The sequence below is a fragment of the Siphateles boraxobius genome, unplaced genomic scaffold, assembly GCF_051911475.1.
Source record: "Siphateles boraxobius isolate OS27281-9 unplaced genomic scaffold, OSU_SipBor_1 7, whole genome shotgun sequence".
NCBI lineage: Eukaryota > Metazoa > Chordata > Actinopteri > Cypriniformes > Leuciscidae > Siphateles > Siphateles boraxobius.
Genome location: NW_027509197.1, coordinates 35,119,269 through 35,144,621, shown reverse-complemented (window position 1 = coordinate 35,144,621; position 25,353 = coordinate 35,119,269). Strand labels below are relative to the sequence as shown.

The 25,353-nt window shown below is 44.9% G+C and overlaps 1 protein-coding gene across 1 annotated transcript in view; it reads right to left on the bottom strand.

The window, feature by feature from the left end:
* Positions 1 to 25,353, bottom strand: part of slc4a3 (solute carrier family 4 member 3) — a 106,351-nt gene that overhangs the window by 6,367 nt on the left and 74,631 nt on the right. Inside the window, exons 8-13 of the mRNA XM_077215686.1 lie at positions 12,686 to 12,866; positions 11,685 to 11,820; positions 3,880 to 4,045; positions 1,912 to 2,014; positions 1,532 to 1,716; positions 80 to 302 (exon numbers count right to left, since the gene is read on the bottom strand). Coding sequence (XP_077071801.1) covers positions 80 to 302; positions 1,532 to 1,716; positions 1,912 to 2,014; positions 3,880 to 4,045; positions 11,685 to 11,820; positions 12,686 to 12,866 — 994 coding nt within the window. The remainder of the gene's footprint in view (positions 1 to 79; positions 303 to 1,531; positions 1,717 to 1,911; positions 2,015 to 3,879; positions 4,046 to 11,684; positions 11,821 to 12,685; positions 12,867 to 25,353) is intronic.

Below are 25,353 nucleotides of genomic sequence, written 5' to 3'. Positions count from 1 at the left end.
TAACACAAAGAGTACACGTCAACATTAACAGAACAGACAAACTGGAAAAGTTGAATCTCAAATGTAATAAGTATTTCACTTTTGGTCTCCAGCTCAGCTCCTGTAACAGTACTGCCGCATTTTTTGTGCTCCCTCTCTTTGCGCTTGCGTAGCATCTGTTTCTGAAAGGAGGCCACAGTCTTTAGCAGGTCTTTTCCCTCAACGTCCGATGGTGGAATTACAATACTGCAGTCTAAGAACTCATTGATTCCATTAAGCAGGTCCTGGCGGTCATCAGCAAAGTATGCTACCTCGTGAAAGTTCTGTGGAAGATCATGAAAAAAAGTGAAACTGAGTGGTTTAAAAGTTACGAGTATTGTTTAGCAACTTTTGACCAGTCGGTTGCAGTCCTGAAACTTCTCATCAGGCCATGGTCTTAATGACACATGCAAAGTTTTATGTAAAAAAAAAAAATGGCGTTGTTGTTACATTTATTTGCGATTTACTGTAGAAAGGGTTTGAAATTCATTTTGGTGAGGCTAGGTCTAAAGATCCAAAATATACAGCAAACAACAGTTTTCAATCAAATTCAATACTGCAGACGGGTCATAATTTCAAACTTGACAAATGGGGTGTCATATAACAGAATGGAGGAATATGAGTTAAGGCATTCTGAAGTTATGATTTGATTTCGATGCCATAAAACTGATTAAGCACTCTTAGGACATGATGCCAATGATACTCATAAAGTTCTGTTTCAGTTTGCCAAAGTATTGGTGAAATATAGGCACATCCTCTGTTTGAAGGCTTTGCCATAAAATTTGTTAGAGATTTACTGGAGCATGGGAAAGACTATCGAAAGTCCGTTCAGTGATTTTTGTGTGGTTTAGTCCGAACATTATCTTACCCAATTCTGGAGAAGATTGGATAACATTTGTAGCAAATTTTAGGCCAAGGCATTTGGATTTAATTTTTATGTCATGAAACTTTGTAAGCCCTCTTAACACATGAAGGCATTGCAGGGTGCTTATTTCTGTTCCTGGAGATATTCATTTGCTGGTTCAAATGTGTCTGATAAACTTTGCAGGAAGGTAGATCTCAAGAAACAGGAATGAGCGCCTCTGGCCAAAGCATTGCAGAGATTTATGTTCCATTCCTGTTTGGCAGATCCACCACAAAATTCATTACAGGTTTATAAAAGGAAAGGAGAAAAAATCCATTCTAGGATTGTGTGGCTGGATCTCAAGATCATCTGAACAAATTCTGGAAAAGATTTATAGGTGATGGTTTAAAAAAAGTATTTGTTAAAATTCAAAATGGCAAAAAATCTAGCCAGAAATGTATCTGAATTGAACTGACCCAAAAATCATAAAAAACCAAACTGCAACTTTAATGGCGCTATGCAGTGGTTCTCGACCAGGGGCCCGTGGTCTAGTAGGATTTAAAATATTTAAAATAAGACAAAGCAAGCATTAAAATAAGGTAAAACACCTAAAAATCCAGATATTTCTTATCAAACCATGATTCATATTGTATGATTCTGAAGATGAACCTTATCAGACATTAGGGTTGAGAAGGAGCGCCCAATCTCATGATAGTCCATGTTGGTCTGTGTGGGGCCCAGCAGCACAAAGATGAACCGAACCGGGACGGGGACTTCCAGAACGGACTCCAGAAGGACAGCCTCGTTCAACCGGACAAAGGCCATCGCGGGCTTCTCAAGGAACTCCACACACCCTATAAACACATATATTGCGGTTAAAATCAAAAACCACACAAACAGGGATCCAGAGACCAAAATCAAACACAACAGAAAGCATTAATCTTCACTTAGCTTACTGAGGCATTATTGGAAAACTCTGGTGCGATGACTCAACATCATCTCTGGACCTGAAAACAACAAACGCTGGAACGAAATGCTCCTTAGCTTACCCACTAAGACCACTGTGGCCTCGGCATCCTTGGGAATCTTTGCCAAAAGTTTCATAGATCTGGCGGCAGCATGTCCCTCAGCTGAGACAGGGTGGAGGTTTTTCTTTTGTTGACAGAAGAAAATAGTTAGTGCCATTTGAACACCACACATCAGCCTCAAGCTGTGGCAGAAAAGCTTTGGCAGATAGCGCCTGCATAGCTGCCCTCACTCTAATTGTTTATTGTTCCATATGACTGTTTCGTTCATGTGTTCGGGTGACGGGGTGAATTTTAATGAACCATTGTGCCTGTTTTGCATCACCGAGCACAAATCTAAACCTACAGATCCAGGTGACAAAGTGGAAAAGCAAATGGTAAATCACTTCAAATCAATTTAACACAATACGTCTTCACTTTTTATATGGGCTGTTTCGAATGTGCCAACAGTTTTAGCCATGGGGAACATTCATAGTTTCACAGCTAATGTATCAAGAGTTTAACTGGAAGCACCTGTAAACTCACTATTACGCTTAATCCTGCACATGTGGCAGAGCAACTTGCATGATCCACTGCATTAGCAGTGCTGCTAACCAGACCCAGACCGAATGTGCAGATGCATTTTCACTGCACATACATATTCTTGCTTAGTATTTTGTCTTGTTTTCCAGTACAAATAACTAAACAATAAATATCTTTTCATCCAAAGTTGCAAATTTAACTTACATGTAAAATTGGAATATCGCACGAAACATTTGCAAATAAAGAACAGTTTCCATCCAGTGAGTCGAAGATAACAAAATTGTCACTTCATGATAAACTGTCGCTTAATATCACTAAGAAAAATCGAAGTTCCTGCAGTAGGAGTGCCCAATGTATATAATAATAATTATATATAATTATATAATAATAATAATTTGTATACAGTATAATAAATTACTTTAATTTATCTTTAAGTTATCTTGCTTTCAGAAGTGGATGCCTGCTGTTTGGTAACGCAGTCGTGTAAGACAGTTCTGGCAGGTAAATATACTGAATCACTTTGATGACAGACATTGCTCAGGCATTTCAGATGACCAAGACAGCATTTCAGATGCTGTGCAATGAGATCGGCCGACTGGTTGGCCCAATTATGCCGTCCCATCACGAAGTCACTTTTTTGATGTGCATAGAGAAATTAATTCTGTAAATGTGTATCCATCGTTTCACAAGTTTTTTATGCGCATTATTAGAATGTATGAGCATTTTGGCATTTCCATCCAGCATTTTTATGACAATGGGGTAAAAAAGATAAAAAGATGTTACCCCAGTGTCATAAACAAGACTTTTCATTCAAGAATGTTTAACTATTTGTATTGGAAAACAAGACAAAAATACTGAGTAAGAAAATAATTTTTTGCAGTGTTCTGCACTGATTTTAGTTAAAAATCTGTGTGATTCTGTGGAGTGTATTTACACAGGGTAAAAGCATTAAATGCAGTGCTACACTTTTATTGGTAGCTGAAAGCATAACTGAATAAGTCAAAACATTAAATAAAGAAACAACGTAATGAGTAGAGTTTTTTTCTGCAGAGTTGGTTGAGGCTAGTTTAGCCGGTTTCTCAAGTTGATGTTTAGATGGTTTTGTTGGTCGACCCAGCCTAACCAGCTGAAAATTATCCAAACACGTCTAAAACACTTAAAACAAACCAGCCTGGTCAGATTTGTGGTCGACTAAAACCGGCAAACCACCATAAGCTAGTTTCAGGAATAGTTTCTCAGTAGATCTGGTTCTAACCAACAAAACATATATTGCTCTGAATGGATGTAGGCATTCAGAGCAATGCATACTGAATGGACCAAGCACTGCCACATGGAGGTCAAAGATGGAGTCCTCCAGGTAAACACATCACTGGCCCAATAAATTTGGCAGCAATTTTCTGGAAGCCTGGATGCTCACTACGACATCAACAGAAACGGAAGCAAGCGACTCACAAACAATGCCACAAACACCTCTTTGTCATGTTCTGCCGCTTTGCTGTCATGCATCTCCTCGTGGTCCTCGGACACCAGAGGTAAGCTGGTGTCGTGAACGTGATTGTGGTTGTGACGGAAGCTGCCCAGGCTGTTGACAGAGTGGTTCCGATGGAAAAGGCCCTCTTTCTCATCATTGGGGTGACTAGACAAGAGAAAGTAATTTGTGAAGTCTAGAGAGCAATTTTTCATGTGAGAATGTTAAATTCATCCTGACGTTATAAAATAATTTTCTTGATTGTTTTTTTTTAATTATCTGTAAACATTCTTAAAACAAGATGAATGTAAAACAGCATAATACAATATAATATAATATAATATAATATAATATAATATAATATAATATAATATAATATAATATAATATAATATAATATAATATAATATAATAGTAGTCAACGTTGGAAGTGGATCAAAACCTTTCATCAAAGTTGTACATGAATTTTGAACAATACCCCTTCTTATCTTAGGACAAATTTGAATAACTTTTTTTAACAACTTCAAATGTTGACTATTGCATAACATAACATAACATAACATAACATAACATAACATAACATAACATAACATAACATAACATAACATAACATAACATAACATAACATAACATAACACATTTCTTTCTTCTCAAGTACACTTGTTTTAAGCATTGCATAATATAATTGTCACAGTCCTCGTCTGCACCAGTCTGTCTTCGTCTTCACTACACTTCCCAGTATCCTCTTTGTCTCCACACCTGAACTCACTCCCTCACTATCCACCTGTTCCTCGTCATCATCATCTGTGTCACCTGTCCTCACCTCGTTAGTATTCATTTGTACTTTTATTTAGCTGCCTTCTGTTCAGCTAGTCCTTGTCGGCTGTTAGCCGTATTTGGTGTTGTTGAATGTGAGTGATCCTGCCCGTCTTCCTACCTGTCTGAATCTGTGAGTGTTACTTTGAAGTAAACTGTCTAAATTGGAGCTTTTGCCTTTGAGTCCTTCTTCAACCCGAACAACCGACCACCCCAAGATGGACGATGGGGTCAAAATAATCGCCCTGGCTTAGGAGAGCCAAAACCTTTTTTATTTTGCCCGGGACTTTTTCCGCATAGCGGTTACCAGTGACCTCACAGACAAGGCCCTGTGTACTTTGTTCCGGATCAGGGCCACTTTCAACCAGCATATAGACCTCCCAGACACCACCGGTCTGAACTGGAGGGAAACCGTCATCCAGTGTCTGGAGAGTGTCGGGCCTCGATCCGGGACACAGTCAGCCCCAAGAGATTGTCACGTCATGCCTGATCCACACGCCATGCAGGATCTTCTTGGCAGTCTTGACCCTGATCTCCACGTCTTGCCCGAGCCCTTGTCACCAATCAAGAGTCCAGAGTCTTCTTCACCGCTGGTCCCATCCAGCCCAGAGCCTTCTTCACCGCTGGTCCCGTCCAGCCCAGAGCCTTCTTCACCGCTGGTCTCGTCCAGCCCAGAGCCTTCTTCACCACTGGTCCCGTCAAGCCCAGAGCCTTCTTCACCGCTGGTCCCGTCCAGCCCAGAGCCTTTTTTCACCGCTTGTCCCGTCCAGCCCAGAACCTTCTTCACCGCTGGTCCCGTCCAGCCCTGAGCCGCCTTCACCGCTGGTCCCGTCCAGCCTAGAGCCTTTTTCACCCCTGGTCCCGTCCAGCCCAGAGCCTTCTTCACCGCTTGTCTCGTCCAGCCCAGAGCCTTCTTCACCGCTTGTCTCGTCCAGCCCAGAGCCTTCTTCACCGCTGGTCCCGTCCAGCCCAGAGCCATCTTCACGGCTGGTCCCGTCCAGAGCCCACGCCGCTGATGCCGTCCAGAGCCCTCGCCGCTGATGCCGTCCAGCCCAGAGCCCTTGCCGCTGACACTGTCCAGCCCAGAGCCCTCGCCGCTGACGGCGTCCAGCCCAGAGCCCTCGCCGCTGATGTCGTCCTGCCCAGAGCCCTCGCCGCTGACGCCCTCCAGCCCAGAGCCCTCGCCGCTGATGCAGTCCAGCCCAAAGCCCCCTTCACCGCTGGTTCCGTCCAGCCCAGAGACGCCTTCACCGCTAGTTCCGACCAGTCCAGAGACTTCACCACCGCTGGTTCCGACCAGTCCAGAGATTTCACCACTGCTGGTTCCGACCAGTCCAGAGACTTCTTCACCGTTGGTTCCAACAAGTCCAGAGACCTCCCCAACGCTGAGTCCGTCCTGTCCAGAGGCTGTCAATCACCCCAAGTATTTTTTTTTGGGGGGGAGGCAACAGGCCCTCACCGTGGGCGCCCAAGGCCACCCGAAGGGGTTTCTCCGCCATGGCCACCCAAAGGGGCTTCTCCGCCATGGTTGCCCGAGGGGTCTTCACCGGCATGGTCGCCCGAGGGGTCTTCACCGCCATGGCCGCCCGAGGGGTCTTCACCGCCATGGCCGCCCGAGCGGTCTTCACCGCCATGACCACCCTAAGGGTCTTCACTGCCACGGCCACCCGAAGGGTCTTCACTGCCATGGCCACCCGAAGGGTCTTCACCGCCACGGCCACCCGAGGGGTCTTCACGTCCTGCTCCGCCCTGCACATCCTGCTCCGCCCTGGCCGCCTGCACGTCCTGCTCCGCCATGGCCGTCTGCTCGTCCTGCTCCGCCACGGCCGCCTGCTCATCCTGCTCAGCCCTGGAGGCTTGCTGCCCCTATTAAGCCACGCCCTGGTCAGCCTTCAGGGCGCCCCCACCCTTATTGATGTTCTACGGCGCAAGGTCGCGCCTTTTTGAAGGGGGGTGTTATGTCACAGTCCTCGTCTGCACCAGTCTGTCTTCGTCTTCACTACACTTCCCAGTATCCTCCTTGTCTCCACACCTGAACTCACTCCTTCATTATCCACCTGTTCCTCGTCATCATCATCTGTGTCACCTGTCCTCACCTCGTTAGTGTTCATTTGTACTTGTATTTAGTTGCCTTCTGTTCAGTTAGTCCTTGTCGGTTGTTAGTCGTATTTGGTGTTGTTGAATGTGAGTGATCCTGCCCGTCTTCCTACCTGTCTGAATCTGTGAGTGTTACTTTGAAGTAAACTGTCTTAATTGGAGCTTTTGCCTTTGAGTCCTTCTTCAACCCGCACTGCACCCTGACAATAATATAATATAATACATTTCTTTCTTCTCAAGTACACTTGTCTCAAGTAAACTCTATTCTATACACATCAGGCATTGAATGGATAGCTCACACAAAAATGAAAATTCTCATTATTTATTCATCCTCATGTTTTTTTTTGTGTGTTTTTTTTGCCATTTATCTTTATGAAACTAAAAACAGGATCCATGAAACTATAAGTCATATGGGTCAATTGACAAGAGGGTGAATAAATATTCTTTTTGGGTGAAATATGTCTTTAATAGTGGAAATGTTATGACTTCTTTAATCTGTCAAGCTACTCGAGTCCATTTGTTCTCCTCCGTGAGACAAATATCCCTGCTCTTGTGTTTATTTAGCTCCACGGGTACAGCAATTTCCTTGCTTATCAATGTCCAAAAAGGCAATTTTCCATTTTCGCTTGCAATATTTGCAAAGCAAACACAAAACCTGACATGTCAGGATATCAGAATCCAAACTGCAAAACCAAACCACATTCCCTGTTCGCTCGAAAAAACACGTGCCAAAGCAATCAGTAAAAAATGCTAAAGACAACAGAAAAGCAACATGTGGCTAGATGATATCAGGGAATATTTAAACAGAATTTGAACTCTAATAAAATTGACTGAAGAGGTAGTCCAATTAATTAATAAATGCCTTTATTGTTTTTCACAAAAAGACTAATCTTGGTTTGCTCTTGGTGCTCTACGTGTACTGAAAAAAGTAAAGACTTAGACTACAGAGTGGCTGTCCAGCTTTGTTACACACGTCACCATGACCGCGTCCAGCGGTTAACATCGGTACACTCATTAATTTGAAATTGTGTTACGCTCCAGCCAAACTGGTCACCGAAAGTTTCCCAAACACCAGGTGTGACGCTGAATAATGTTTGAAAACATTACCAAAACTTAAGTAACTAATAATCTAACTTATAGAGCACCTTGATGTATTTTTTTCCACATTACAAAGAAATTTTTTGGTGACTAATTCGACACGTATTCCCATGGAAAGCTGCATCTGAGATTATGGGAAATGCTGTAGAGAGGTTTAATCTAGTTTTTGACTTCATCATGTGTTAGTGTGTGCTTGTTTTATAGCCTGGCAGAATGAAATGTGCATCTCTGAGTAGTTCCAACCTCCCTTAACCCTCTGGGGTCCTATGTGTTTTTGGGGTCCTGGAGGTGTTCTGACATGCTCTAACATTTGTGCTTTTTTCAGTTATTTATAAACATGTTAATGGCAAAGGTGTAAATTCACTCTATATAGCACAAACAGGGCTACCATAATATGTTAGCAAGATGTATGTACATGTTTGTATTTTTGAGAGAATATTGTTTATGCATGGTTATTGAAAAAACTAAAACTTAAAGTCTCTGAAATAAGGCCACAAAACACATACTAAATATGTGTCCACAAGACTTTTGACTAATGGATGTTCTCGCCTAGGATTTTTGCTTCAAAATGATCTGAAAATCATCCTTCCAAATCATTCACATAAAACAATACATTGATTTAAATTTAGTAAAACACTTTTTGTTTGGAAAGGCAATATGCGAAATGGGCGTGACTCATGTATAATGGTCTGATTCACACCTGTGAAGACAAAAGACCTGCTTAATGAGCCTGCATAATGAGCTTTTCACAGGTGTGTCACTGAGCCACAAGAAAGAATACAAGGACACAAGAAAAGAAATGTGTATATATACTACAAAATTGGTTCACAGTTGGAAACATCTATAAAAAATAGTGTTTTTCCACTTGTATTTTTGCTTGCAAATTGTATAATATCCAAGGTGAACATTTCTAGTAATTGTGTAGTTAATTCTCATACTATATTTTCAGAAAATTTTGGATATGTATCCTCTCCCCAAATTTGTCACTAATAAAACACAATACAAATAATTTGAAGAGAAGGCTTATATTGACATTTTAAGATTTTGTTTACATCTACCTTGTAAATATATTATTTGCTATTTTATTAAAAAGGTTACAATTACAGCAACAATTAAAATAACAATATTTCAAGTGTAATATTTCTTTGTAAAAACTAAAGTATACATTTTATCATACATATTTCAAAGTTAAGGATTCATTAGTTTGAATAAAGCCTACATTGGAACAAACACTATAATAGCATCCTAGTTGATGACTTTATTTTTGACAAAACAAACATAGCCTAATATATTTAACATTTGAGCAGAAATTGGTGAACAAAAGCTTATTCAATGTGGCAGTAGTCTATAGTTTAGGCTACAGTAAACAGTTAATAATCTATCCAAAAACTAGTCAACGAAATGTTGTCTTTCATATTTCTTCTGTAACATAGGCATATCGTTTGTTGTTTTTATGATAGCCTATATTAGGGCATATAAATATTAATTTGCAGTTTAATACGTTGCTAATACAAAGACATTCTAATGTTTTTTCAACATATTTCAGTCGATTTTCAACTCATCTCAGTATAACAGTGTATTTTACGAATTGGCGACTGGGCTAGGCTATGCTAACTTATATCCTTTTTTCAGACTGTTAAGGTTAACAGCGTACCAGCAGTTCACTCATTGGGCGAGGGGGCATTTTGGAAAGAGGAATAGGATTCCGATCCCATCCTTTGCCGTGAACTACATCAGGGATCTTTTCCCCTCAGCCGAATATCAAGGATTCGAGTATGCGTTGGACTTTTAGCTAAATAAAACATTTGATGTCAGACGCCCAAGTACTCGTTGACGTTTTCAACACATACCTAGGATTAAACACTAGAAATCACGAGTAGAATAATTTAGTTGACAAGGCAGGGGGTAGAGAGAAGCTAGCACTGCTAGTGTTGGTTGGCAACGGAGTAGCCTACCATGCCAGTGACGTAGTTGAATGTTGAAATCCAACATGGCGGCGCCCGTGTAACAACAACATTTTCAACGTACCATTTTATTCCTTTTAACAAATTCTGCCATTTTAATAATTGAACCAATGAGAATAAATAAAATACATCTGTTATATAATATTTTTTCAAATTTCAGTTCAGTTCATCTTTAAAGTTACCAAAAGAGATTCCAATTAAGAGAGATGCCAACATTTGTTATCCTTAACATCTACTGGTAACAAATGAAAGTGATATTTAGTTTTAGCCTTAGAACAAGAATAAATGATTAATCACAAAATGATTATTTTTTAATCAAACATTTGTAGTTGCCCCAAAAATTACTTGGACATTCAAGCCACACCTAAAAACATATATAAGTGTCTTATACACTATGTAAACACTATTATACACTAACGTTTAAAAGTTGTGTTTTTTTTTTTTTTTTTTTTTTTTGAACATTTAAATGTGGCTTGAGTGCCCAAAACTTTTTGGAGCCACTTTATGAATATCTTTTGTCATATTAACGCAAAGGGGTTTAAAAAGGTACATCTTCAAACCATTAATGCAACCCACATTTCTGGCCATGCCATATTAATTCTGTTAGCAGTAGTACGAAGGTAGAGTACCATTCTGACCTCAGAGAGTGATCCTGTGGTTGAGCAGAGCTTAACAAAGAAAATACACGGCACTTCACAAATGAGGCCTGTCTGAGCCATACTAAATACTGCATTTAAACAGCACTAACTTAAAATAGTCCAGCAATTAAGGTAAGCAATGTAACAAAAACACAGGGAATGGGTTACAGGAATAATTCACCCAAAATCGAAAACTGAGCCTCGTGTCATTCTGACCCTGTATTGTTTTTGAAAGTGATGAATGTGTAAGCTAAAAAGTGCATGATGATTTATATGGCCAATCTCCCCAAAAAAGCACCTAAAAAACATCATACAAATACTCTGTTACTTGTGCGTTATACTTCCAAGTCTTCTGAAATCATATAATAGCTCTATACAATTAAAGGATTTGTTAACTTTAAAATTAAAATGTCCTGATAATTTAGGCCGGAATATTTTCCTCAAAAAAATTAATTTCTTTTTTGACTGAAGAAAGAAAGACATAAAGATCTTGGATGACATGGGGGTGAGTAAATTATCAGGAAATTATAATTCTGAAGTGAACTAATCCTTTAAGACTGAAGTTTTTAATCTCTTTTGCACTAGGGTTGAAACTGAAAGCATAAAAAATAAATTTCTGTTACTGATAAAATAAATGTCGATTGAATTAAATAAATTATAAAAAGCATTAAAAAAATCTCAATTATACTAAAATAACACTGTTTCACACTCATTTTTAATTAAAAAATTAGATGCAATTGCGACGTGGCAAGTGCCGGAAAACCTCGACAGCATATTCGATTTGAGAGATATGGGATATACTGTAGCTATGGACATTTAAAGTAAGTCATTTGGACTGGTTTTATGGATTTTCTTTGTAGCTTAGTTCACTTTTGCTGTACCAAAGGAAAGACAACAAATATTTCAAGGTTGAAATGAGATGAGGATGAGTAAACAATATATTCCTTTAAACACTCTTTGATGTAATCAATGTCTGATGTCTCTGCAGCTGCAATAGCAAAACGCCATTAAAAACTCTATTGGCCATCGGCCTGGCGCACTGTCATACGAAGTATATTTGTTATGTAATCACGCCTCTTCATTTAGCAGGAAACTAATAGAGGCAGCTGTGACAAAGGACATTGGCATCAAGGCCCACCGCAGAGAAGATCAATATGAGATTTGTATGCAGTATTGATTTCTGACCTCCACTCACCTGTGTTTGAGCAGAAGCGCTCGCAGCACGTTGGCTCGGTCTTCAGCTCTGATCTGGTCCGAGATGATCATGGTTTCCACCAGCAAGTGGGCGATGCCAGGCAGTGTGGTTTGATCCAGATCTAGCATTATGGCACCTGGACAACAAAACAGTGTTTTTAACATCGCTCCATTTATCAATACTGTCAGCTTATATAATGAAATAATGTAAAAAATTTTTAGACATGTTCCATTATAATACTATGGGATATTATAAAACAACACACACACACACACACACACACACAGTGTGTGTGTGTGTGTGTGTGTGTGTGTGTGTGTGTGTGTGTGTGTGTGTGTGTGTGTGTGTGTGTGTGTGTGTGTGTGTGTGTGTGTGTGTGTGTGTGTGTGTGTGTGTGTGTGTGTGCAAATAAAAGAAGAACATTTTCAAAGTAGCTTGCTTTTGTATTTGTATTTAATTCACTGTAGTATCCAAAAATAGGCACTGCACCACATTTCAATCAAAAGTTCAGCATAAACAAATATATCACCACATATACTGTTACTGTGATATTCAATTCCTCATATTCTGATCACACCGCCTAACTCTACACAACCACAGTATTTTTTGTTGTTTTTGCAAACCCTCATGTCAGTTCATCACTGCCGTCCATTAAAGATGTTTTTTTTGTCAGGGTTGTCATGTTGGTTCCATAACCACAATAACGGAAACTTACCAAAACCTTCTCATTTATAGACATGTTTTTGGAGTTGGAGTTTGGAGTCATACTTTTTCAAAATCATTTTTCAAAATTGTATACCTTGAATGGAAAATTATCAGTTTTTCATGGTCAAAAAGTGTATATGCCCAAGAGGGTTTAATTTATTTAATCTTAATTTAATCATTTAAGTGTCCATTTGAAATGGAAAGAACTGGTTTGTCAACTAGAAACAGTGCATGGATGTTAGGAATGGACCAGGATCGCAGGGTTGAGTGAGCTGGCAGAGGGTTTCGACTCTTACCATGTGTGATGGTCCTGCGGAGCTCCAGCAGGCTACGGAAGGACAGCGAGGCCACATGCGGTTTACCCCAGCGATCCGTCTCCTCCTCCACGTCTTCCTCAAACTTGATCCAACGTGCCGTCTCTTTCCAGCGCATCTCCTGGTTCTTATCCACTATCAGCTCGTTGAGCTCCACAAACACCTACGATGATCACAATGTCAAAGGCACATCATAAAGCAGGGTTCAAGACTGCGACCAAATTGGTCGCATATGCAACCATTTTCTGAGAATGTGCGAGTTAAAATGTTATGTGGTCGCATTTGTGCGAGTGGACACTTGAGCGACAGAACGCCGTTATATCAGCTGCTGCAGTCCGTAACTTATGTTCAAAATGAACGAGTAGGCTACATCATGAATCCATTTTCCAAACCGTGTTTTTGACTTATTCTGAATCACTACGGTACGCCTATAATAAGTGTTTATATTCTGACTATTTTATCCCGCGGTCGTCTCGGCTGCGGAGTAGCCCAGTGCCTGCTTGACTCGCCATTAGAGATGGGATTTATGGCTCTTTGAGGGGATCCGGACCTTGGCGATCCGTTCCTTTCAAATATTTGGCTCTTTTTAAATATTTAGTCAGTTTTAAGAAGCCAGCTTGGGGGCATCTCAGTTTATCCTGGAAATAATCACTGGGAGGAATGATGAGGTGAGATTTGTAGTCAAACAATTAAAACTCAGATACCACACACCAATATCTGAGTTTGAATTAATCTGAAATATTGATTATTACCTCATTTGTCATGTGTGGACTATATTCCATAGGGTTGCACAACATCCCTCTGCTTAGAAAGTTATATCACTATTTTGGATTTACCTTTAGTACAAAGTGTGTGTGTATGTGTAAAGCTATGTTGACTTATGTTATTCATACAATACCTACTCACAAATAAACATCAAAAACAAAGCCGGCTGCAATGAATTTCTGTGCTAAACAGCTTTTACTACAAACACTAACACTTCCACACAAGAACATTGTTATCACACAAGAAATCACACAGAATGTGACGGCAGCGTGCACAAGTAATTGGCTCCGCTCCAATGACAGAGGCACGAAGGGCTTTTTTTCCACTGGAGTACTCATCCCAGTAGCACCCCACCGCTGGGTGCGCCCTTCTCCTATAACTGGGGAGCTAATTTGTGTGCATCTGTGTTAAACACGCATAGGAAAAAAAGAACGACAGAAAGAACGGCTCCCCTCCAGCCGCGACTCGGCTCCCATCGTTCATGTTTATGAGCCGTTCAAAAGAATCGGTTCGTTCGCGAACGTCACAACTCTACTCGCCATAGACATTAACGGAGAGAAGTTCCGTCTACAATGTTATTCCGCAAGAGACGTGCAGTTTATTTATTGACAGCGTAAACGCCACGCGCATTGCACACTTATGGTGAAACGCACTAATTACGAATTCACGAATTTAGGCATATAAAAATGATAAAAATGGTGTCACGAAACACAGAGCCCCTTCCTCCTACGTCTTTTCAGCGGTTATATTTTCCTCTGTCGAGCGATTACTCTCATGATCGCTCGACAGAGGAATAGGAAATTATTATAAAATGCAGAAGGTAAGGAGTGTGAGATTTCTGCTTTTTGTTACAACTATAAACTTTGATAACGAAAAATCTGTATCAGTTTATTATAATACTCTAATTTTTTAAAATGTAATGCATACATTTGAATGTTTAATGATTTTTAAAAGATAGAAAGATGATAGATAGATAGAAAGATGATAGATAGATAGATAGATAGAAAGATGATAGATAGATAGATAGATAGATGATAGATAGATAGATAGATAGAAAGATGATAGATAGATAGATAGATAGATAGAAAGATGATAGATAGATGGATAGATAGATAGATAGATAGATAGATAGATAGATAGATAGATAGATAGATAGATAGATAGATAGATAGATAGATAGATAGATAGATAGATAGATAGATAGATAGATAGATAGATAGATAGATAGATAGATAGATAGATAGATAGATAGATAACTGAGAAAGTCGGTAGCACCAGTGCAACCAGTGGAAAAGTTAGTCTGGAGCCCTGTAAAGCACTTTTAAAGAATCATAACCAAAGTTGCTTCAAGGCCATTACCTAGGCAGCTCATAGGAAACAGCCAAACAAGTACAGCTCTAGTTGGAAGGGGAGTAAAACTGAAATATACGACAGTAATATCATATATCTTTTGTTTTAGCATTTTTGTCTGAAGGGACTGTTTGGTAGGCAGGCCCCGAGACATGACGAAAAGATGCAGTGTCTCGTTCCCTGTTTTCAGGTAACAGAGTTTACAGTCATAACCTAGACGTTCCCTTTCGAAAGGGAAATCACACTGCATTGATTGACGCTAAAGGGAACGATATACCTACAGCACCATGCTAAGAGGAGTGCATACCCATTGGCAGTGACAATTGTCAAAAACCAGCTAATTCAAATGACATGCCAGAACCACTCACCTTCGGGTCACACTAGGCTGTAGGCTAGATAAAAGAGGTTCTGGGAGGGAACCAGTAGAAGACAAAATGACCATTGGTCATGCTAGGGTGCAAGCTCGCCTTCAGAAGCTGCCTGCTAAGGCCAGCTGAACTGAGAGCAAGCAGCCACTAGCTAGCAGAACCCAGCATCGCTGGGAGACCACTTACAAAGAGGCAGTAAAGATAGCTGTGCAGTTGCCCATCCTTGGGACTTTGCCTTCAGAGAGGCCTGGTGAGGCCTACTACCTGCCTTCAAGGAGGCCTGGAGAGGCCTGCTACCTGATAGCTAGCTAAACTCTGGTTATTGCTATGAACCCTGATTCCGGGTGTCAATCCAAGGGCGGCCTGCTAAGGCCTGCCAGTCTTGGGGCTCAGTCTCGGAGCGGCCTGTTAAAGCCGGTCGTCTGAAAGTTTTCTTTAGGTAAGAAGCTGACTGCCATGGCCGTAAAGTTGGGGACCGAGCTACATTGTGGCCTGATAAGGCCAACAGCTTGAAAGTGGTCAATTCTATTCGGCTGATCATAATTGTGGGCTAGCCTCCAGAGAGGCCCACTGAAGCCAGTTGTCTGATTGGCCAGCGAATTAACCGCTGAGCATCCCATGATGAGGTTCAGTGTCAGGGAGGCCTTGCTAAGCTCAACACCTGACCATCAACACCACTGTTTGCCAGCCAAATTCATACTGCCGGGGACTCGCGATCAGTGAAGCCTGGTTGGGCCTACTAGCTGATAGCCAGTCTATTCTGCTACACACATATACTGTTGGGAACCATACTACACCAACACAAATATTGAGGCCACCCACAGGAGGCCTAATAAGGCTAGCTACCTGGTCGCAGCTAAGATTTATGTCCCACAACGTAAGGACTCCCTCCAAGGAAGGCCTGTTTAAGGCCTACTAACCATCAGTGATTCTATTGCCCAAACTACTAAGGCCAACCACCTGAGGTAAGCTGGCCTACTGTGCCCTCTTGGGGGCTGCCCAGTCAATGAGGCCTGCTGAGGCGCACTTCCTATTTGCCTTCGTTGGCAAATAAGCTGTTTACACAGCGCCTACAGCATCTTGGTACATAATAACATTGCCCATGGCAGTGTACTCAGCAAAAAACGTACAACATACACCACTCTGCCTCAACGGAGGCCCCAGAGTCCGGGGCATACCATCTGTACGCATGGGCAATGGCAGCTCATGGCAATGCTCTGTCTTGACAGGAGTGTACTTCGAAAACCAAAAGGAAGTGAAGTTAGAACTTTCTGCTCGACCCGGGCCTTAATGGTGAGAGGTAGGATAATACAGAACGGAAAGTGAAGTACTCAGACCTACCCCGTATCACAGGGGAATACTACCACCTTATCCTGAGATTTAACAGGGTGCAGGCCAGCGGCTCTAAAGGTGACAGAATTTTATCTGTGCCCAGCCTAGGGGAGTGGGGCTTGCTTGTAAGCCACCCACCTACAACCCGACGCTCAAGCAGTAGCTTAGCGAGGTGAGTGGAGCCTATTCTGTTGGCCCAAATCCATATGCTAGTTCTGCACGGCGGGGTCGGGCAGACAAAACCCAGTCTCTTTGTGAGGCGAAAGATGGCCTGACCCTGCTCAAGAAAGACCCATTGTACTGGGAAGGCCTTATTGAGGCCTAACCCATGGTCTTTATAAATCATGCCTCTGCACCAAGCTGCTTTACTCTTCTCGCCCCAGAATGCAGAGAAGGGGGCGAACCTTGGCCTAACGACTCCCATGGGAGGAGGTTGTCATATAGGGATGCTAAAAACCTTCATTCACAAAGTGAAGGGCCAGAGACAGAAATGCTTTAGCAGAACGCCTTCACTATGCCTAGCATTGCCTAAGCCAGCTACAGAGACGGCCCCGGTGAGGGCCAGCCTTTAATCATAGATCTACCTAAGGGCTCGAAGGAGCCACAGCCTTATGAGATTTTTTTTTTCATACGAGAGGCTGCAGAATCGCTCAGCCAAGAGCTCAGAGCTCAAGGGGCCGATGTACTCAGGACCAAAAGATGTCAGACGGTCAAGTGGGCCGGACATAAGATCTATCTGAAGCTCCAGCGTCAGTCTATACTCCAAAACAATTTTTTTTTTGAGAGAGAGAGACCAACTACTCCAACCTTAGGTAGCTAATAGCCAAAAAACACGCGGTAGCATAAAAAATTCCCATTCTTCTTTCTAGAATGACATTCTGCCACTTAACTCTCCGCTGATAACATATTTCATATGAATGAGCGGCGGCCTTAAATACTCCCACCATATGAGGAGGCCTGAGCTATAAACATAGTTTTACAACTAGAATGAGCGGTGGCACACCTCGCTTTTTTCTTACATATGACAACAAGGGAAGCTCTCACATACTCACAAAAGCAGCCCATACAACTGGTGCTTCTCTCTATCGGTCTAGCCACCTAACAGGGGACCTTCAGGGCCCTAATACCAAAAATTGTACCTTAACTTATGACATTGACATTGACATTGACATGACCCCATAACTCTATGAGAGATGTCAAGTCCAGGTTCAGAAAGTAAAATTCCTCCTCAGTATTTTGTTCCAGTCACCTGGATTTGCTAATTAGCACAATTTTTCAGCCAGGAGATAGAACTTATTAGTGAAATCAGCTGGCTGAGTTAATGGGTGGAATAAACATATGGCAGGACTTTTTCTTTCTGACCCCTGGAATTGACACCTCTGAACTCTATACAGGGAACGAGGTCTGTAGGGAGATACGTTTTATTGTTAGTTGCACACAAAAATTACTCTTAAAGAAGACCAACTCAGTTCACCTGTGGTGTGCCAAGTGAAGACTCACCCGACAGTTCTTTATGAACATGGGGTCTACCACCTTTACGTGCCTGAAAGAGGCACTCTCACTAACCAAGCCGAGGCGGGCCATCAGAGCATTGTTCTCACCATGGGCCCAACCTCAGGCCTGATGTAAGAAGTGCCTGGGGAGTCGGGGAAGAGAGGAGAGGGCTAAGATATAATCACGCCCTCAGGGGAGGTGATCCATCACCGATGAAGTGTACGTTTGTACTGAATTACCTCCCTCAGATTCCTCTTCTTGCAGGAGTCGCGCCTCTTCTGAAACCTACTCCTCCACGGAGGTGGCGCACCAGAGGCGACACTGGCTCTTTGCCCCTGTCTACGGTCCTCGGACCATGATAGGCCAGGCCCTCCCGTATGTCTGGATGTGGATACGGATCTCAGCGGTATACATGGATAGAGGAAGTAAAAATGTGGTTTTCTCAAAACTTCTTATTTATGAATGAATCCAAGACTGAGGTTATAGTCTTTGGCCCCCATGACAACTATAATAGCAGCAACATTGATCTGGACTATCTTGATCCAAAGTCATCTTGCATTAAGAACCTAGGTGTTCTCTGGGATCAAAACCTGAAATTTGAAAAACAAATCAATGCGGTGATTAGTTCTTGCTTTTTTTTCAGTTACGTCTTCTCTCTAAAATTAAATCCTCCCTTTCTGAGAAAACACTAGAGAGTGCAATCCATGCGCTCATTACATCGCGGTTGGACTATTGCAACTCTCTCTACTTTGGCGTACCCAAACAGTCTATTGCGCGTCTCCAATTAGTACAGAACGCTGCTGCAAAGTTCCTCAAAAGAAAACGCAAATTTGATCATGTTTCACCTATCTTAAAATCCCTGCATTGGCTACCTGTGCATTTTGGAATCGAGTTTAAAATTCTTTTATTTGTCTTTAAATCCGTAAATAATCTGGCACCGAGCTATTTGTCTGAGCTACTCTGTCCACACAACCCCACACGAAACCCGAGGTCTGGTGATCAGAGACTTCTGTCTGTCCCCAGATCTCGGTTTAAGAATAGAGGGGACAGAGCCTTTGCTGTTGCTGGCCCTAGGCTGTGGAACAGTCTTCCGGTTTACATCAGAGCTGCTCAATCTGTAACTGTTTATAAATCCTCTCTTAAAACCTATTTTTTTTCTTTAGCTTTTAATTCATTGTGAGCTTCTGTCATGAATGTGTGGTTTGTCTTTGTTCTTTATCTTGTGTATTGTTCAGCACTTTGGTCAGCCCTGTTTGCTGTTTTTAAATGTGCTATATAAATAAATACAAACTTGAAACTTGAAACATGGTCCTAAATGCAGCTGAGAGCGCCTTCCCCTTTCTGAACTTTCCAACCACCGCCTCTAGGGCGAAACCGGCAAATCAAGGAGAAAGCCATTCTCTTTCTCCCCAGTGTAGGCCAGGTTCAAACAAAGATGTCTCTCCATGGCCACTATCTATAGTAGTTCCCTTTCGAGAGGTCTCTCCTATTGCGTAAGTAGCTTACGCTATGGGAAAACTCCTTTTCTCGAGAATACTGAAGTCTTTATGTAAAACGCATTGCAGCTGCACAGCTGACAGCAATGAACGAAGGAAGCTCGGTCATTGGCTGTGCTGCGGCAACTTGCTCGAACCAATGACGGGGCGACTCTGAATGCGCGACCAATGAGCGCGCTTCGCGCCCGTGCGCGTCAGAGCCCGTCAAGATGGGCGTGGCCAAGAGCTATTTATTGGGCGCCCCGTCATGAGAGTTCTTTAGATTTAATCTCCTTCAGCGAACACCTTCTTCGCTGGATCCTCCGGATTATTGAAGCCTTCGCCGCCGTCGAAAAGCATACCAGCGGGATTGCTACGAGGACGTCGGCACCTTCAGCCGCCTTCGAACGCCATCCTACTGAGCCATCCGGCGTGCCACACACGCAAGTATCTTTACATCTGTTCGCCCCGCGACACTTGTAAAAGAGCAAATTTCTGAGGCGTTGTTTCAAATGCCTTCCTGCGCGTCGTGCAAAGACCCTCTCCCAGACGGGGATCGTCACATCATCTGCGCTCGCTGCCTGGGCCGGGACCACGCAGAAGCTGCTTTGACCAAGGGCGGATGCCCGGAATGTGATGACCTGGGTCTCTCCGCACTGCGGGCTCGCCTTGCCGCTTTCGCCGTGAGCGAGCCCATCGCCGCCACCCCTCTGTTTGAGCGCGCAAGAAAAAGCGCCGCTCACAGAGGCTTCCTGAACCTGAGCTCAGTGACGTCACGCCGAGCCAGTCTCCGCGTGCTTCACCGCCGCCCTTGCCTTCCCCACCGCCGGTTCAGTTCACCCAGCCGGACCTACACCCCTCTAGCAGAGCGGTGGGCCTTGTGACTTTCGGCGCGTCCGAGGACGATGGGGGAATAGATGACAGCTTGTCCATCGACGCTGCATCGGACGACTGGCCCCACTCTGGCTCCACTCTCGAACCCGCCCCGTCGACGCTAGCTAGCACGAGCGGGGGCTCCACCATGGATACCGAGATTATCCGTGTCCTCTCTAAGGCCGTAGAAGACCTCGGGCTCGATTGGTCCTCTCCCGAAGAACCAACCCGGAGCCGATTGGATGAGTGGTTTCTGCAGGGGCCCCAGCAGGCCCCTCGGCAAAGGCCTTCTCCCTTCTTCCCGGAAGTTCACGACGAACTCACCAAGTCGTGGAAAGCCCCCCACTCTGCGCCCTTAAAGCCTTCTTTTTCTTCTTCGCTCTCCTCTGTGGACGGCGCGAAGGAAAGAGGCTACGAGGGAACACCGCCCCTCGAGGAGGCCGTGGCCAATCATCTCTGCCCGCCCTCCACCACCGGATGGAAAGCCAAAGCTTCCCACCCCTCGAAGCCCTGCCGCACTACTTCTGCTCTCGCCGGTCACGCCTACGCCGCCGCCGGCCAAGCTGCATCAGCGCTTCACTCAATTGCGTTACTTCAAGTGTTCCAAGCCAAACTTCTCCGCTCTATGGACGGGTCTGGCCCCGAACCCCAAGCCTTCAGGGACCTACGCAGCGCAACTGATATAGCTCTGCGAGCCACGAAGGCCACCGCCCAGTCTATTGGCCGTGCCATGGCTAATTTGACTGTTCTCGAGCGCCATCTGTGGTTAACTCTGACGGAGATGAAGGACGCGGATAAGGCGCCATTTCTCGACGTGCCTATCTCCACCTGCGGGCTGTTTGGACCGGCGGTTAAGGGTTTCGCCGAACGCTTCACTGAGGCCCAGAACGCTTCACAAGCTATGCGCCATTTCCTGCCCAAGCGCTCCAGCTCATCGCAGAGCAGACAGAGATCGCTACAGCCGCAGCGGGCTAGAACAGCTCCCACCGCCTCTCAGCCCGCGCCTCAGGCTGACACTCGACGCCGCTCGCGCTCTCACAACCGCAAGCCGCCGTCTGAGCGACGGGGTCCTCGGCCCAAGATTGTGCTGAACCCTGAGCCTCGAAAGCCGTCCTAGCCACAGGAATGAGAAGAGAGTGCGTGTCTCGCAAAAGCCGGACCACTCTCTCTGCAAAAGCTCAAACATTACCCAGTCCCCTTACAGGCGGCTGGATATGTCCATACAGCAGTCAATGGGCCAGTCAAAGAGCTCGCTCACCTGCAAACAAACGCCGTTTTTACGGCGACGCACAGAAAACACAAAAAGAGTCTTTTTCTGCCTGTGTCACTAAGGGTCCACATGTCCACAAAGTGTGCATTCCCAGATACTGTCAAAACAGTGCCAAATTCATTTCCAGCTCAGGCTGCGCGCCCCATGAATGTAGATCAAGTGCCTACGGTCATGTACGCACCACTACACACAAGCACTGTTCACACAGTTATAAATTCACCCCTAGTAAAAGCGGGAAACATTATAAAAGTGACGAGTGTGCCTACCACTGTTTATGCACCCCCACTTATAAACACTGTCCTTACAGTGTCAAACACAACCCCAGCTCAGGCTGCGAGTTTTACAGACACGGCGCGCGCTGTTGTAATCACACACGCGCCCATTCACTCAGCTGCTCAGCGCGCGCCCGCGCCTCTGAGAGCTACGAGCTCAGGCGATTCCCTGGCCGGGTCCCTACGTCACAGCGGCCCGCCGCTAGCCTGTATTCAGCCCATATCTGTACACGCAGCGGCATGGGAAAACATTCCAGATATGCCGAAATGGGTATTGGATATAGTAAAGCATGGATACTCACTCCAGTTCGCTCGCAGACCACCACGTTTTACGACTGTGGTCGAGACGAAAGTGAGAAAGGAGTGTTCACATGTTCTACGCACCGAGGTGCGCAAACTAATAGAAAAGGGCGCTGTGGAAACTGTTCCCCCCTCTATGAGCTATGAGGTTTTTACAGCCGCTATTTTCTCGTCCCGAAAAAGGATGGCGGTCTCCGCCCCATCCTAGATCTCAGACACCTGAACAAAGCACTAATGATTCGCTCGTTCAGAATGTTAACAACCAAGCATATCCTCGCGCAAGTACACCCAGGAGATTGGTTTCTCTCAGCGGATTTGAAAGATGCTTACTTTCACATTCCAATAGCGCCTCATCACAGGCCGTTTCTGAGATTCGCTTTCGAGGGACAGTCTTACCAGTACACAGTACTTCCGTTCGGCCTGTCCCTGGCTCCCCGTACATTCACGAAATGTATGGATGCAGCACTTTCCCCCTTGAGACGAAGGGGAGTGCGAATACTGAATTATCTCGACGATTGGCTTGTCCTAGCACAATCAGAGAGTCAGTTAATAACACACAGATCTTGGATTAGATCCTGGGAATAGTTCTAGACTCGATGCAAATGACAGCGCGTCTCTCATCAGAGCGCGCGCTCACCATCCGGCGCCTTGCAACATCATTCAGGGCGGGTGCCCGCGCCCCCGTCAAGCGGTTTCAGAGGATGCTCGGTCTCATGGCCTCAGCATCGGCCGTACTCCAGCTAGGATTGTTAAATATGGGCCCTCTCCAACGCTGGCTCAAGAGCCGCGTCCCTACTCACGCGTGGCGTTCGGGCCACCTTTTAATCAGAGCGAACCACGGCTGTATAAAAGCCCTGACGCACTGGAAAGCCGCCGACTGGTACCAGTCAGGCGTGAGTCTGGGTGTGAACACAAGGAGAAAGATGATAACGACAGATGCCTCCAAAATAGGTTGGGGGGCCCTTTACGAGGGCAGGCCTGTCTCCGGCTTTTGGTCAAACCCGGAAAAGCGCCTACACATAAACTGTCTGGAGATGAAAGCGGTCGCTTTGGCTCTCAGAGCCCTGCTTCCACATCTAAAAAACGAACACGTCCTGGTCCGAACGGACAACATGACGGTAGTGTCGTACATAAATCGCCAGGGTGGACTCAGGTCGAGCTCCATGCATTCAATGGCCAGGAGACTGATTTTATGGTCCCAGCACAACTTGCGCTCGCTGAGAGCAGCGCATGTGCCAGGCGCCCTGAACCAGGGGGCAGACATGCTATCCAGAGACAAGATTCTCCCAGGAGAATGGGCTCTCAACCCGCTGACGATTCAGTGGTTATGGAAAACCTTTGGCAAAGCGGAGATCGACCTCTTCGCCTCCAAGGAGAACGCGCACTGCTCTCTTTACTTCATGAAAAGCACGGACGCACTCGCCCAGAGCTGGCCGAGCCGCCCCTTATATGCCTTTCCCCCGATCGTGATGCTGCCACAGGTCATCAGTCGGGTCAGAGAGGAGCAAAACGCAGTGCTTCTGATAGCCCCACTCTGGAAGAACCAAACATGGTTTCAAGATCTGATGCAAATGCAATCTGCACCACGGCCGATTCCACTGAGGCCAGACCTCCTCAGTCAGGCCAGCGGGATGATATTTTCATCCCCGCCCGATCTGTGGGCCCTTCATGCATGGCCCCTCAACGGGTTCCCAGGAACCTCACGAGCGGAGCACTAAAAACCATCGCTGAGGCGCGGGCGCCCTCCACGAGACGCTTATATGCTCAGAAATGGAAAGTGTTCAGTGACTGGTGTAATGCCAAGGGCCTGAACCCTGAAACATGCGAGATTACGAACGTACTCGCTTTTCTACAAGGGCTTCTGGAGGCGGGCCGCACCCCCTCCACGCTCAAAGTATATGTGGCGGCCATCACAGCGTCACACGACCCTGTAATGGAACGTCCATTGGGAAGAAACGACCTAATTATTCGTTTCCTAAGGGGCGCTAGGAGGATGAACCCTTCACGCCCCCCCTCCCTGCCGATCTGGGACCTAGCTTCTGTCCTGGACGCTCTTAAGGGGCCCCCGTTCGAACCACTCCGAACCGTGCACCTTAAACAGCTCTCGCTTAAGACTGCGCTCTTGCTGGCACTCGCCTCGGTCAAAAGAGTGGGCGACCTGCACGCGCTTTCGACAAGCGCTGCCTTCCTAGAATTCGAACCTAACGACTGCAGGGTCGTCCTTAGACCGAAACACGGGTATATTCCTAAAGTGCTCACCACTCCCTTCAGAGCACAGGTTATCTCCCTAACTGCGCTGTCGTCTCCAGCAGACGAACACGACGCTATCTACTCTGCCCCGTTAGGGCTCTCAGAGTGTATTTGGAGCGTTCTGCCCTATTCAGACAGACAGAACAACTGTTTGTATGCTTTGGCGGCCGTACGAAAGGTTCCGCCGTTTCAAAGCAGAGAATCTCTCACTGGATAGTTGAGGCTATAGCACTGGCTTATGAAGCTAAGGGACTTCAATGCCCCTGGGGAGTCAAAGCACACTCCACCAGGCGTGTGGCTTCTTCCTGGGCATGGTCGACCGGGATATCGATCGAGGATATTTGTGCGGCGGCGGGCTGGGCCTCACCGTCCACATTTATCAGGTTCTACAACCTACAGGTCCCGACATTGCATTCCAATGTACTATCAGTATGATGCTAGTTGAACTACGAGTTCGTATCTAGATTATGTATGTGCTTGTGTCGAACTGAGCGCCTTCTAGCCGCTCTGTATTTTTTCCCACATATAAAGCTCGCCTCTGCCGGCTAGTTGGATGATAACTTTGCTTTTCAGCTCAGGCACCTGCCTCTGGCTATCATAAGGCGAAGTTCAGCATGCACGGCGTTTTGCATGGTGTTCCCATAGCGTAAGCTACTTACGCAATAGGAGAGACCTCTCGAAAGGGAACGACTCGGTTACTAACGTAACCTCGGTTCCCTGAGAGGAGGGAACGAGTATTGCGTAAGCTGCCGTGCTTGTGCTTGGTTAGTTCGCTTCAGTCGTTTTAACCTAAAGAACTCTCATGACGGGGCGCCCAATAAATAGCTCTTGGCCACGCCCATCTTGACGGGCACTGACGCGCGCGGGCGCGAAGCGCGCTCATTGGTCGCGCATTCAGAGT